This window comes from Ammodytes marinus (genome assembly GCF_949987685.1).
Source record: "Ammodytes marinus genome assembly, chromosome: 12".
In the NCBI taxonomy this organism is placed as follows: Eukaryota; Metazoa; Chordata; class Actinopteri; order Uranoscopiformes; family Ammodytidae; genus Ammodytes; species Ammodytes marinus.
In genome coordinates, this window is record NC_137216.1 from 27,971,839 (window position 1) to 27,986,680 (window position 14,842).

A 14,842-nucleotide genomic window follows, 5' to 3' on the forward strand; every position below is an offset into this window, starting at 1 on the left:
GAGAAGGGAGTGCAATTGGAGAGCACACACACACACACACACACACGCACACACACACACACACTCTCTCAACATATAAGAAAATGTATATCTTCACAAGAACCAACTCTCTTTAATATTCTCTGTGCAAAATGAAGGTAAGAAGTCTATTGCTTAGTAAATGTTAGTAGTACCACAATGCCAACAGAGCCACCTTTACAAATATCAAATATGTGCTTTTTTTAATAATAAACCTGTACATTTTGACATGATCTAACAGGGAGTGTGTTTTAGAGTCCCGCTGTGTGCATCGTTTATGCAACAACAACAACAACAAAAAAAGGCATTTTTAGTGTTTATAAAAATATACAATTATAAGCCAATGTCCTGTCTGCTCTGTACAAAGAATGGAGTGCTGGTCTGAAAGCTATAGTGCGCAACTTTTTTCTATATTTATAAATGAATGTCGGTGTCATTCAAGCCATCACCAAATAAATTGACACGAAGTTGATTAAGCCTAATATCAGCTCCACAAAACTCTCTCTGTATTTCTCAGTATGGCAGCGTTTACAAACTGGTGCTGTAGGAGCTCAAGAAAAATCCCAAGAAGAGCCCAAGAAATGTTTCAGTTGTTGATTCTACTGCTAAGAAAAAAACCTGGACGTACAGCAGAAGGTATAAAATCCATGCGCCATCACTGAAGGCTTTACCTCATGTAGATGCACCGACAGTGTTGTTGGAAATACTCAGAATTCCTCATGGGGGAAACAGAAGTTACGCACTATAGCTTTAATGTGGTTGGAGTTATGGTTTGTTCACGTGAGACAGTTTGGTTATTTTGTATAACTGCAGATTGCAAATTCACCGCTATCTCTACTCTCTCTCTCTCTCTTTATCTAAACAAGGGCCCAAGAGTTCATTTTTTCGTGTGCTCGCCCATTGATCACAATTGTTGTCAGTGAAAGATACACTCGGACCAAGAAAAAAAAAAAAAAAAAAAAAAAAAAAAAGTCACGTCACTTTCTGTCTCTTCTGGGGCTCCAATCTCCACCGCAAAAATATTTGAAAAAAAAAAAAGGCCACAAAAAATCCCACCAATCGGAAAAACATAGTCTAGTTCATTTCTCTTCTGTTGTGAATCGTGGTAGAGGGGTGAGTGTGTCCATTCCCCCCCCCCTCCTCCCCCAAAGCGCTGTGTGTATGTGTGTGTGTGTTGGACCGGTCCTGCCGAGCCCCTGTACCCCCCATGGATCAGTGGACATCTCCGTTGTAGGACTTCCCGTACATGTTGAAATCTGTCTCTACAAAGTGAGTGGAGACGGGCTGCTTGTACAGAGGGTTGGAGGCCTAAAGATGAGAGAGAGAGAGAGAGAGAGAGAGAGAGAGAGAGAGAGAGAGAGAGAGAAAAGTTAAAGGAGGGGTAAGGGATTCTTGAGAAAGTTTGTTGTCAATATCTCGACATGACTGTGGGTGCAATGAAAAAAAAAATTAAAGTGTTAATAAACAGCCTAGGCTATGTAAACATAGATAGATTGATAGAGAGTGTGTGTGTGTGTGTGTGTGTGTGTGTGAGTGAGTGAGTGAGTGAGTGAGTGAGTGAGTGAGTGAGTGAGTGAGTGAGTGAGTGAGTGAGTGAGTGACAGACAGACAGACAGTGTGTTAAAGTGTCATCCTCACCATCTCGTATCGGGCTCTTGATCGTGCGCTCTGAAAGTTAGCGAACTCTCTGCGGTCGTGGATAGTGATGGCTGCCTTCCACACAGCCAGCAGCACCACGCCCACTAGCAGGATGCTACCAACCACCGCTAGCAGCACCATCATAGCATCAGGCCCACTGCCACACTCTGAGACAGGGGGAGAGAGGAAGGGAAGGTTAGACTTTGTTAGACACTGAAGGGTTTTATATCTAGAGGGAAAATTACCATTGTGCTGCGACAGTTTGGCATTTCTCTTGAAAATTCACTTCCTGATTTGATTGGTATTCTTTATTTTTTTAAATCTTTATTTATACAGGTAAATCCCATTGAGACTCTTTTTTTCAGACCTGTTCCTATTTACACGTAACCATTCACACACACATTCATATACACCGATAGCAGGCTAACTATTGACATTCACTCGCCCACAAAAACATTTAAAAAATAAGACATAAGAAAATATTGAGAAGGCATTTAGGAGATAATTTTAAAAAATATGAAAGGCAAGAGAGCAGGCAGGCAAATTGTTCAGTCAAAAAACGTTGAGCCTTTGACGTAACAGGTGTCATGAATCCAAGGTTTGAATAAAAGACTGTATAATACTTTAAAGCACTGTAAACGCAATCTAAAAAGGCACTTAAACTTAAACATCAATGTGGTACTTTAAAAAAGTAAAGTCATAGTTAGCAGCACTGACCGGGCTCTTTGAGGGCAGTGAGGATGGACAGGCCGCTGGCGTGTTCAGAATAGGTGAACTTCATCACACAGTCGCTCTCCGTCTTATAGAGACACAGCACCGCGCCGGGCTCGTCTTGTTCTGGGAGGAGAAGAAAAGAAAGAGAGGAAAATAACAAGTTTAAAATGAGTTCAAAAACTGAAAAGGCCGCAAAATATATTTTATATAAAAATTGACAAGTTTTTAAATTAGTTCAAAAACAGAAAAAGGCTGGAGAGTGTTTTTGCTTCGGTATATTATCTAATGTTGGATATGTTACAATCATATTTAAGTTAATTTTTTTAGTAATTCATTTGTTTAACTACAGAAGGACTAAATACAACTTATAATACTGCAGAGAGGGCAAAAATATCTTCCTGAAAAACTTTAGGTCTGTTTTCTTTTCTTTTTTTATATATACAATGACCGAAAACAACAAATTGCAAAAATTGCACTTTTATTGACTTATTTTTGTTAAATACATTCAAGCTTCCTTGCTGTTTGTGTTGATTTAGAGACAATATTCTTATTATCATGATTGAATCTATCTTATTTCATTGTTTTTTCTTCATTATGTAGGACCTCACTTCTTTTAAAAGTGGATGGCATGTGAAAACATAACACATGTGCATTGGAGAGCAATCGATCACGCAGCATATGGACACATCAAAGTGCACACATGTATAAAACATATGAACACATAAGCATTTTAACACATGGCTTAAAGCACAGAACAGCTGGTGTTTTGAAATAGATGTTATCATATTTTATTATCATCATCTTTCAAGGTTTGGCTTCTGGTTCAGGAAGACAGGGAGGGAGAAAGGGAGGGGAAGAGATTAAGCAATATTAAATTATTATTCAAGAGAAATCTCACACTGAGCCAAAAGAAAACAGAGCACATTTTTGAGCGATCATGACCGTCACATAACCGGAATATCTTTGCTGTGAAATCACAACTGAGTTAAAAAAATATTAAAAAATGTTTTAGATTTTTTATTATTTGATTGAGACAAAAAAAGCATATATATGTATTATTTTTTAGATATTTTTTGGGCATTTTTATGCTTTATTGATAGTGCAGAGAGACAGAGGTGGAATCGAACCCGGGTCTGCTGCTGTGCCTGGCCCGGGGGGGGACGCCCTACCAACTGAGCTAAGGGCGCCCCAAAAAAAGCATTTTTGAGCGATCATCACATTTTAGAATTTGCATTCCTTGATAGAGACACTGGTACTCTTGAGTGCCATTGTTTTTCAGTCAATTTTAACCCACCAAATACATTGAAGATATTATGTATCCATTCTAAAGCTGATACTTTACATTCTACATTTTTCGGGTGTCTAAGTGTCAGCTAATGTTTTTGTTGAAAAAAAAACAAGATTGGATGAGAGAATTGTGATCAATTCTTGAGAAGAACAATCGTAATTCACATTTAATAACATTTTAATCTCAATTCCAGGGTTCCAATTAAGTCCTGAATACTTAAAGGTGCTACGAGGAACTTATAAATATTTCTGAAACAGTCTCATTTTCCCTCTCATAAATGACATGTAACAGCAAACGAGACCATCAGTGCAAAGAATGATATTTTTATATAGTTTTTTCTTAATGCCTTTGTCATGGTTATACACTCACCCAGGAACTACAGCTGGTGTAGTAAAAACACTACCGCTTTAGTCCAAAAGGGGCGCAAGAACTAACACAAATTGAAAGTTCCTCGGAGCACATTTAAGTGAGAATGGTGCAGCCCTACCCCATAGGGAGGGTGAGGTCACTCCTGCCTCATGCATAAAGTATCTGGAATGTACATGTGAGGGTGTGTGTGTGTGTGTGTGTGTGTGTGTGTGTGTGTGCGCGTGTGTGTGAGAGCGTGTGTGTGTGTGTGTGAGAGAGAGAGTGTGTGTGTGTTCACTACATGTGGACTCCATTAGAGCGGTCAGATAACTGAGCTAGCCGGGGAATGCTTCAAAACACGTCAGTTCTGGGCCAGGGCCATGCTGGGATAATATGGACACACACACACACACACACACACACACACACACACACACACACACACACACACACACACACACACACACACACACACACACACACACACACACACACACACACACACACACACACACACACACACACACACACACACACACACACACACACACACACACACACACACACACACACACACACACACACACACACACACACAACCTATCTGTTCTGTGCTATATGGCAGGCGGCAACACAGTGTTTTTTATGAAGGCGATAAATCATTCTGTGCATTTTTGTAATACATTCCTTAACATCTCCCCGATTGTCCCCCTAAGGCTAAGAAGTTATGCATATAGAAGCACTTATAGTTAACTCAGTTGGATTCAGTCCTTCTGCTTTGTAAGGTGAGACATTGCAGATGAATAGAGTAACATTTTAAACTTAAAGATATCATCATGACATTTTGCTAGTTAATTACTTACGTTGACATCATTAATTTTTGTATTAAATATTTGTTTCAGAAAGTCGAAATTAAAGGGTGCTTGAAAAATCAATGTATTTGCCTAAAGTGTCTCACTTTGAAATGATGAGTGAGAGAGAGAGAGAGAGAGAGAGAGACAGACAGATAGAGAGAGAGAGAGAGAGAGAGAGAGAGAGACAGACAGATAGAGAGAGAGAGAGAGAGAGAGAGAGAGAGAGAGAGAGACAGATAGAGAGAGAGAGAGGTAGAGGGAGAGACAGAGAGAGAGAGAGAGAGAGAGAGAGACAGATAGAGAGAGAGAGAGACAGAGAGAGAGAGAGAGAGAGAGAGAGAGAGAGACAGATAGAGAGAGAGAGAGAGAGAGAGAGAGAGAGACAGACAGATAGAGAGAGAGAGAGAGAGAGAGAGAGAGAGAGAGAGAGAGAGAGAGACAGATAGAGAGAGAGAGAGGTAGAGGGAGAGACAGACAGACAGACAGACAGACAGACAGAGATAGGCAAAGCTATGTAGCATGTACACATGTTTAGTGGGTGGATTGTCCCTGCAGAATAGGGTTGTAATTGATTTTACACTTGAATAGAGTGAACTCTTTGAACCACAGTGATGAGGTGTGTTTGGGCTCGGCTGTAGTTTCCTGCTGTGTGAAGTCAGGATGTTGGAGGCCCAGAATGACACCTGCCACGTAATAGCATAAACATCAAGACGTGACGTGTGTGTGTGTGTGTGTGTGTGTGTGTGTGTGTGTGTGTGTGTGTGTGTGTGTGTGTGTGTGTGTGTGTGTAGGTGTGTGAGTGAGTGAGTGTGCGTGTGTTTGTGAGTGAGTGAATGAGTGAGTGAGTGAGTGCGTGTGGTTGTGTGTGTGCGTGTGTGTGCAGTTTGTCCAACTTGACAACTAGTTGGCTTTTCTTCTTTGAGAGCCATGTGTCATACTGTATGTATAACACACACACACACACACTCCACTTTACCAGCGCTAATTTCAAGTGCAACAGCGGTCCCTGATACATCATAAGGGTTTGTCACTAAGCGCTTTCACAAATTGCTTGTAGAATTTGCTTGTCTGTGTGACACATCATATTACATCTATCTGCTAGATGCTTTCGCCCAAAAGTGACTTAATATAAATTGTTCACACACACATGGGAGCAATCTGGGTTTCAGTGTTTTGCTCATAGACACTGACGGACAGAAAGAGCTTGGGGGATTATTTATCAACCTCATGATTGATGGCTGACCCGCCCAATCAAATGCAGCCTCCAAAGACACAAATTAATTATTTGAAATATAAATATAAATATCTTTTATTTTCATCATACAGCTCCGGAAAAAAATTAAGAGACCAGTCTGGATTTTTCTTAAATCTTCATCTCTACATAACTTATTGAAAATGTATTGGAATTTGGTAGAAATGTTGTCAGTAGTTTAAATTATAAAACCAAAATGGAACCAAAAATGGAAAGCATGTCTGTTGTACACTGGCAATGAATAAGGAGACCTAAAATTGTCTGTGTATTGGAATGCATCTTCTTAAAAAAAAAAAAATGTTTTAACTGTATCAGTAGCTGTGTATCTGTGTATCTGAATCTTATGGCAGTGGGGGCGGGACCTGATAAGCCTTTGGCTTCTCCTGCTTCCCTTCGGACGATAACACAAAGTAATATGTATGAATATGCAAAGAGAAAATTGTGTATTGTGTGTAATTGTCCGGAAGAATAATAATTAAAAAAATAAAATAAAATTCATTTGACTCAAACATATGCATATAGTAAAACGAGAAACACTGAACATTTGGAGTGGTCTCTTAATTTTTTCCAGAGCTGTATGTGGCATTAAAGGTCGAGTCAGCGATCCTGTCAAAATCACTTTTGGTCAAAATGAGTGAATATCTCCTCAAGATCTACTACCTGTCCATACTGAGTGTGCAATGACATTTTTTTGTTGGTGTTAATACACAGCCTAGGCTCTGTAAACGGGCACGTTGCTAGCCAAGTTTTTTTTCTTCAGCAAACACACAGTACAGACAGGTAACGGATAGTGAGGAGATATTCACTGATTTGACAAAAAGTGATTTTGACAACAACAAGCGTTCTCCATTTACAGTACAATGACATGATACATACTTCATGATACTGCACCGAACTGATGCCATTTTGAATTGCACTCATCCATGTTATTATTCCATTATCAGTGTATAAATGTTTCAAATATGGCTATACTTTGGCCGTCACACACACACACACACACACACACACACACACACACACACACACACACACACACACACACACACACACACACACACACACACACACACACACACACACACACACACACACACACACACACACACACACACACACACACACACACACACACACACACACACACACACACACACTTACTGTACTCTGGCAGGACTCCACACTATGAGCACGAAACGGCCGATAAAAAGTGACAGAGGAAGAGTGGTGTAATGTGAAAAGGGAAACCGTTACAGATGTGAATACTTTTTTTTATGCCAGCCAGCTGTTCTGTGTGTGTGTGTGTGTGTGTGTGTGTGTGTGTGTGTGTGTGTGTGTGAGTGTGAGTGTGTGTGTGTGAGAGAGAGAGAGAGAGAGAGAGAGAGTGTGTGGCTTTGTGTGTGTGCGTACAAGTGTGTGTGTGTGTGTGTGTGTGTGCGTGCATGCGTGCGTGCGTGCGTGCGTGCGTGTACTCACTGAGTGTCTCCACGGTGATGATTTCATCCTTGCAGAGGCGCTGGCAGGTCTGGTTGTCTGCGAGTCGTCCTGAGTCAAACAGTCTGCACTCTATACACTCCCTGGAGCAGAGACAAGACAGTTTAATACAAGATAAAACTAACACTATATTAGTTCTCTTTTTAAAAATGTTTTACAGCTTCATTTAATCTATCAGATACATACATTACAAACAGAGATACATACTGTTTTTTTATAGTAAAATTTGAGTAAAATTCAAGCACCTTTCTACCAATTTCAGAATAAAAGTTAAACTTTTTCAATAATACCAAAGCTTTAGAACATATATATGGGCGGAAAAATGCTTGCTTGTGATTTCATGTATTGTCCTTTCTTTAAAATGGAAGGGTATTCATATAATGTATATTTGCAATAACCTAATAAAGCTATTGAATAATGAAGGTATAGGGGTAACATTTTTTTTTGCAGGACCCTCCACACAATGCAAACCATTTTAAATCCTACCAGGTATATTGGTCAGAATTCTCGTCAAAATATCTCATTACACTTAAAAAGGTAGAGTCATTTTTTCTAAACTAGACTAGTATTTTATTGACGATCTCTAAGTCAGTCTGTTCAATAAGGAGAAAATCCAGCAATTTTCCAGTAATGTCTTCAGATTTCAGGCACATTTCTAACCATGAAAACACCATATTTAACGCTGTGAGAACTCTGCGGATACCATCTAACTGGTCATACTACTGCAGCGGACACACACAGCCGTCATGACCCCGTCTGTTAACTCCAGTCAGTTCAAAGATCAAAGGTGGTTCCATAAAGATTGGGCCTTTTGCTTTGGAATAAATGTAGCCATGTGCTTGTTTGGAGTAAGTGTAGAGTCTGTTTGAGAGGACACAGCAGTTACATATTCCCTTTATAAAGGGCGATTCTCTTTACAATTTTTTTTTTATATAGCTATATAATTTTTTGACTTTTTTTTATGCCAGCTAAATGGTCTGTTTGCGTGTGAGTGTGTGTGTGTCTTTCTGTGTGTGTGTGTGTGTGTGTGTGTGTGTGTGTGTGTGTGTGTGTGAGACTATGTGTCTCTTATTAGACAGTTTGGAGAGACAGACATGAAATGGGGCAGAGAGGGGAATGACATGCAGAAAAGGACCACGGGTCGGATTCGAACCCGGGTCTGCTGTGAAGAGGACTGAGCCTCTTGGGGGGTGGGTGTGTGTGTGTGTGTGTGTGTGTGTGTGTGTGTGTGTGTGTGTGTGTGTGTGTGTGTGTGTGTGTGTGCCACCACGAGCGCCCCCTCTTTACAAGACTTCTGATAGACATTTATCGCCCTTTTCAAAGAGCTTTCTGCCATTCTGAGTGATGCAAGTTTAAACAGTTTAATTGCTCAGGGCCACAGATGGCATGGGAGTTATCTGAACATCTCTCTCATGTGTTGGTCCTCAAAGCAAAAGATGAGTCCATGAAGGAGTGAGTTATGTGACGGTTTGGACAATAGTTTTGGACTTCAAATGTGTTTTATGGTTTGACCTTTTCACTGGTTAGCAGATTTCTGTGGAAAAAATGTCTGCCCCTTGTCTCAATTCTCCATGGTGGTTTTTCTCAGAAATTGAACCTATCAGCTTCCTCTAACCCATGGTCTAAACTCGGAAAAAGGAACTGTATATATAGGACAATGCTTGTTGTCACCAATGCTATCAACATACCAGTTTACAGAGCCTAGGCTGTGTGTTTAGTCAGATTGTTTTCAGCACAGACAGACAGACAGACAGACAGACAGACAGGCAGACAGACAGACAGACAGACAGACAGACAGACAGACAGACAGACAGACAGACAGGCACGAACGCACGCACGCACGCTCTCTCTCTCTCTCTCTCTCTCTCGACCGGAGACTCTTTTTCAAGGGAGACCTGTTCCCATTTACACATTACATTTACACACACACATTCATACACCGATAGCAGGCTAACTATCGGCTAGTGTCCTGCCCAAGGTCACAACAACCATGACACAAGTGGCAGGGCAGGGATCTAAGTTGATCATTTCAGGTGTGTGTCCCTTCATTAGACTTTTTTACCTCTTAGTACCACATGCGTCGGGGCAGGTGGGGCATTTCTCACAGGTGTCTCCGAACGCGCCCGGCTCGGAGCACTGACAGCGGCCGCACACACAGCTGCCTCGCCCGCTGCACATGCGCCCGTCGTCAGACACACACGCAGACGTCTCGGTGGAGCAGTTACAGTTGTCCCCGATGTAACCGGCGTGACATTTACACTCTCCACAGTGGCATTCACCATGACCTGGAAGAGGGAAGAGGGTAGAGAAGGTCAGCCATTTTGAATATTTTTAATATATACACCGATACACTCTTTTTTTTTGTTTTCACACAATATATTTATTAGGGGGCCAAGCCCGAGTAGGGCTGGGACCGCGTTTTGCAGAGCAACGCGGTTCCCAAGCCCTGCGGGGCAGGGAACCCTATTGTTTTTGTTGGGCCTTTTATTCCTATTCCTATTCCTTACGTTTTTGTTGGGCCTTTTATTCCTATTCCTATTCCTTACGTAAAAGTGGTGCTGCAGCCCAAACCGTAAAGGGTTGGGACATGCCACTTGCATGGCTTATCCAGGTCCGTGCCTGGTACGCAGACACAAAAATTCAGACATCCCGGCCACAAGGTGGCGCTACAACAAAGGAAAAGGCGTTTTGGGCTATAACTTCCGCACCGAAAGTCCGACAGTCAAAAACTTTATATCCACAGATGCCCACAAGTCAGCTGCATCTTTTGAGATAGGCCACGCCCATTTGCGTATATATACATTTTTCGCCACATCGCAAAAACTGTGTCGGTCACCAAAACATACTCCTCCTACAGTTTTCGCCCGATTTGGACGAAACCAAAAGCATTATGCTCTACCGACTCCCACGAGCAAAAGTTGGTCAAATAATTTTTCTACGACCATCGGAAGACCAAACGGTAGCGCTTTCAAGATTTGCGAAAATCCCTTAAAAAAAAAAAAAAGAGGGATTTTCTTGAAACTCAAGCGAGACTATCATGGGGCATACCTGAGCCTATGGCAAAAATATGGGAAATAAATTTTAATGTGGGCCGGACTTATTAGAAAAAATAGTTTTTCAATTTTTTTGCCTGTTTTCGCCATTTTCTAAGTCTTTAGGCGGGAAAATGGGAAAATTCAAAAAAGTGTCTTTACAATGGAGAGGTTGACAATTTGATTTTGCTATAACTCCCCAACCGAACATCGCACATTCAAAAACTTGACATCCACTTGTTTGGTACATTGAGCTGCATCTTTCTATCTAACGTAGTTTTGCGAATGTCATCCATTGGGGGCGCCAAAACCACAAAAAGCAAAGAAAACGCGTTTGGGGCTATAACTCCCACACCGAACATCGCACATTCAAAAACTTTACATCTCCGGATTCCGTGAAGCGAGGGGCCGGCGCCGCGGACGACGACGCCCGATCCCGAGTCGCGTGGGAGGCTTGGCCCCCGTTCACAACTGCTTGCAGTTCTAGTTAGGGGGCCAAGCCCGAGTAGGGCTGGGACCGCGTTTTGCAGAGCAACGCGGTTCCCAAGCCCTGCGGGGCAGGGAACCCTATTGATCTTGTAGGGATTATTATTATTATTATTATTATTCCTATTCCTTACGTACAAGTGGTGCTGCAGCCCAAACCGTAAAGGGTTGGGACATGCCACTTGCATCACTAGTTCAGACCCCCGGTCTCTCAGCATACAAAAAAATTCAGACATGCCGGCCACTAGGTGGCGCTACAACAAAGGAAAAGGCGTTTTGGGCTATAACTTCCGCACCGAAAGACCGACAGTCAAAACCTTTATATCCACAGATGCCCACAAGTCAGCTGCATCTTTTGAGATAGGCCACGCCCATTTGCGATAGGATAGATATTTTTCTACGTCGCAAAAACTGTGTCAGTCACCAAAACATACTCCTCCTACAGTTTTCGCCCGATTTGGACGAAACCAAAAGCATTACGCTCTCCTGACTCCCACGAGCAAAAGTGGGTCAAATAGTTTTTCTACGACCATCGGAAGACCAAACAGTAGCGCTTGAAAGATTCGCGAAAATTCCTTAAAAAAAAAAAAAAAGGGGATTTTCTTGAAACTGAAGGGAGACTATCATGGGGCATACCTGAGCCTATGGAAAAAATATGGGCTAGAAATTTCTATGTGGGCCGGACTTATTAAAAAAAAGAGTTTTTCAATTTTTTTGCCTGTTTTCGCCATTTTCTAAGTCTTTAGGCGGGAAAATGGGAAAATTCAAAAAAGTGTCTTTACAATGGAGAGGATGACAATTTGATTTTGCTATAACTCCCCAACCGAACATCGCACATTCAAAAACTTGACATCCACTTGTTTGGTACATTGAGCTGCATCTTTCTATCTAACGTAGTTTTGCGAATGTCATCCATAGGGGGCGCCAAAACCACAAAAAGCAAAGAAAACGCGTTTGGGGCTATAACTCCCACACCTAACATCGCACATTAAAAAACTTTACATCTCCGGATTCCGTGAAGCGAGGGGCCGGCGCCGCGGACGACAACGCCCGATCCCGAGTCGCGTGGGAGGCTTGGCCCCCGTTCACAACTGCTTGCAGTTCTAGTTGTAATTGTTTTTCACAACACACATAAAGAAACACCTGCACCATCACAACATACAAAAACACAGCAAAAAAAAACCAAAAAAAAAATATCCCATGTTCACTGAAAACGTTTTATACATTTCAGTTCCGGTCAAATTCTGATACCTGGATTTTGGATTTCTGTTCATAATAATCTAATTGTAATGAATTGTATGTCTTATTATATGATGCTTTGGCAATATGTTTTTAATTTTGTGTCAATGAAGCTTGTTGAATTACACATAAAGTAAAATTAACCTCTTAAAAACTTGTATTATCACCTTTTCTAACAAACACAGCGAGCAGGCAGCAGCATAGTCACACATACACACAAACAGACGTTACACAAAAATATTAAGAACAAAGAACAGCAACTAAATTAGCTTGCATTCAAACACAAGAGCTGTAGTTAGTTCAGCTAGTCGAATTTTCAATAAGTCCTTTAAGGTGATACAGGGGTTGAGGTCAGGGCTCTATGTAGGCCAGGCACGTTCTACCACTTCAAACTGGGAAAAACGTATTGTGTCGGTATGTGTGTACTTTTGAGAGGCTTTTTCAAATGTGTACTATTCATGTCACAATGGTGAGCACACACAGAAGCTATGAGGAATGCTGTGGAAATGTTTGACACTTAAAACCAATAGGAAATAAATTACAAACTGGGAAAAAAAAATGTCTTTGTGGTTCTGGCTTTGTGAAGGGGGCGTTGTCATGTTACAAACAGAAAGCGTTTCCACAAATACAGTAGCACGCGATTGGCCACATAATAGTGTATCGCAAGCTGCTACATGCAACAACTTCTGCCAGTAACCAGAGATTTGTAAGCCGAACCAATGTCAACACCCTCTGTATCTGTGTGTCTATTCTATTGAGTTGTGGAAAAATTCATATAAAAATGCATAGTTTTAGTCTAAAAAATTTAATTTTCTTACATAGTTCAACTAATAACATAACATATTAAATAGGACTATGCAAATAACGATAAAAAAAAATTAATTCATTTGGATATGTCCCATCCCTAAAAATGCTTCAAATAAGAAAATATAAACTCATTGCCACACACACACACACACACACACACACACACACACACACACACACACACACACACACACACACACACACACACACACACACACACACACACACACACACACACACACACACACACACACACACACACACACACACACACACACACACACACACACACACACACACACACACACACACACACACACACACACACACACACACACTTTCCTCTTCCTGAGAGAACTGTTTAACTATTTGACCTTCCTCTGCAACAGTCAAACAACTGGAGCAGCTGTTGCTTTACAGCGCTGAGCGAATCCAAATCTCACACCACGACTGAACACACACACACACACACACACACACACACACACACACACACACACACACACACACACACACACACACACACACACACACACACACACACACACACACACACACACACACACACACACACACACACACACACACACACACACACACACACACACACACACACACACACACACACACACACACACACACACACACACACACACACACACTATAACAACTGGAGGCTTTTCCTTAGGGCTATCGGGTCATGTTGTAACTCTGATTTGTCTCGGTCGTTTATTACCGCCGGGCATTTTCACGCTAGTTGTTGAAAGACCCTCCACACTGCAAAAAATTCTCACCAAGTATATTTGTCCGATTTCTAGTCAAAATATCATTGACATTTTGTATAGGACACAATCACCTAATCACCTAACAAGCAACATTTCCCAGATATAGGGTAAGTACATTGACTGGCTAACTATTACAAAAAAGCTCTTCCTATTCCCAGTAGCACATGCTCAATATGAGTATTTCTAGCTATATCTCATAAATGCTAAAATATTACTTAATAATCCTGTTTTCAAGATGATTTTTTTCCAGTGCAAAAACCACATTCACTGGTCTGCTATCTATACCCCAAAACGATAAGCAGCGGACTGGCAAGAGACAGACTGACAGCTACGAGGTCAAATCCAAGAATTCCTGCTCTCTCTCTATCGGTAGAAATATGCAGAACAATCGCAGGGAAAAAACATAAATAAAATAAAATAATATTTAAAAAAATGTACTGAAAACATTTCCCAAAAATGCATCAATTTTAAATGAAATTCAAAGTCATCATAATAACATATTTTCAGATGGTGCAATTTGCAAATTGATTAGCTCCTTCATAACTCCTTGACACGCTTAATTTTTCACACTAGTTGTTGCACCACAAACACCACATTCATTGGATAAGCAGTGGACTGACAAGAGACAGACTGACAGCAACACGGTCAAATCCAAGAATTCCTGCTCTCTCTCTCAATCGGAAGAAATATGCAGAACAATCACAGGAAAAAAACACATCAATCACATCTGCGCCGTGTCAAGCTAACTGACTGAGAGGCTCAGCTGCTGGGCTTGGGACCGTCCTGTAAACTGTTCTGACACAATCCCCCCTGTGCGTCTGAGCTGTTGTTAAAACGCAGCATGTGGCTTCATTAAGGAGCCTTGAACCGCACACACACACACACACACA

The 14,842-nt window shown here is 41.3% G+C and overlaps 1 protein-coding gene across 1 annotated transcript in view; it reads right to left on the minus strand.

The window, feature by feature from the left end:
* Positions 1–940: 940 nt before the first annotated feature.
* itgb5 (integrin, beta 5) overlaps positions 941–14,842 on the minus strand; it is a 65,124-nt gene continuing 51,222 nt past the window's right edge. The window contains exons 12-16 of the mRNA XM_080037565.1: positions 9,666–9,888; positions 7,586–7,686; positions 2,374–2,493; positions 1,657–1,823; positions 941–1,326 (exon numbers count right to left, since the gene is read on the minus strand). Of these exons, the coding sequence (XP_079893691.1) occupies positions 1,231–1,326; positions 1,657–1,823; positions 2,374–2,493; positions 7,586–7,686; positions 9,666–9,888 (707 nt within the window). The 3' untranslated portion in view covers positions 941–1,230. The remainder of the gene's footprint in view (positions 1,327–1,656; positions 1,824–2,373; positions 2,494–7,585; positions 7,687–9,665; positions 9,889–14,842) is intronic.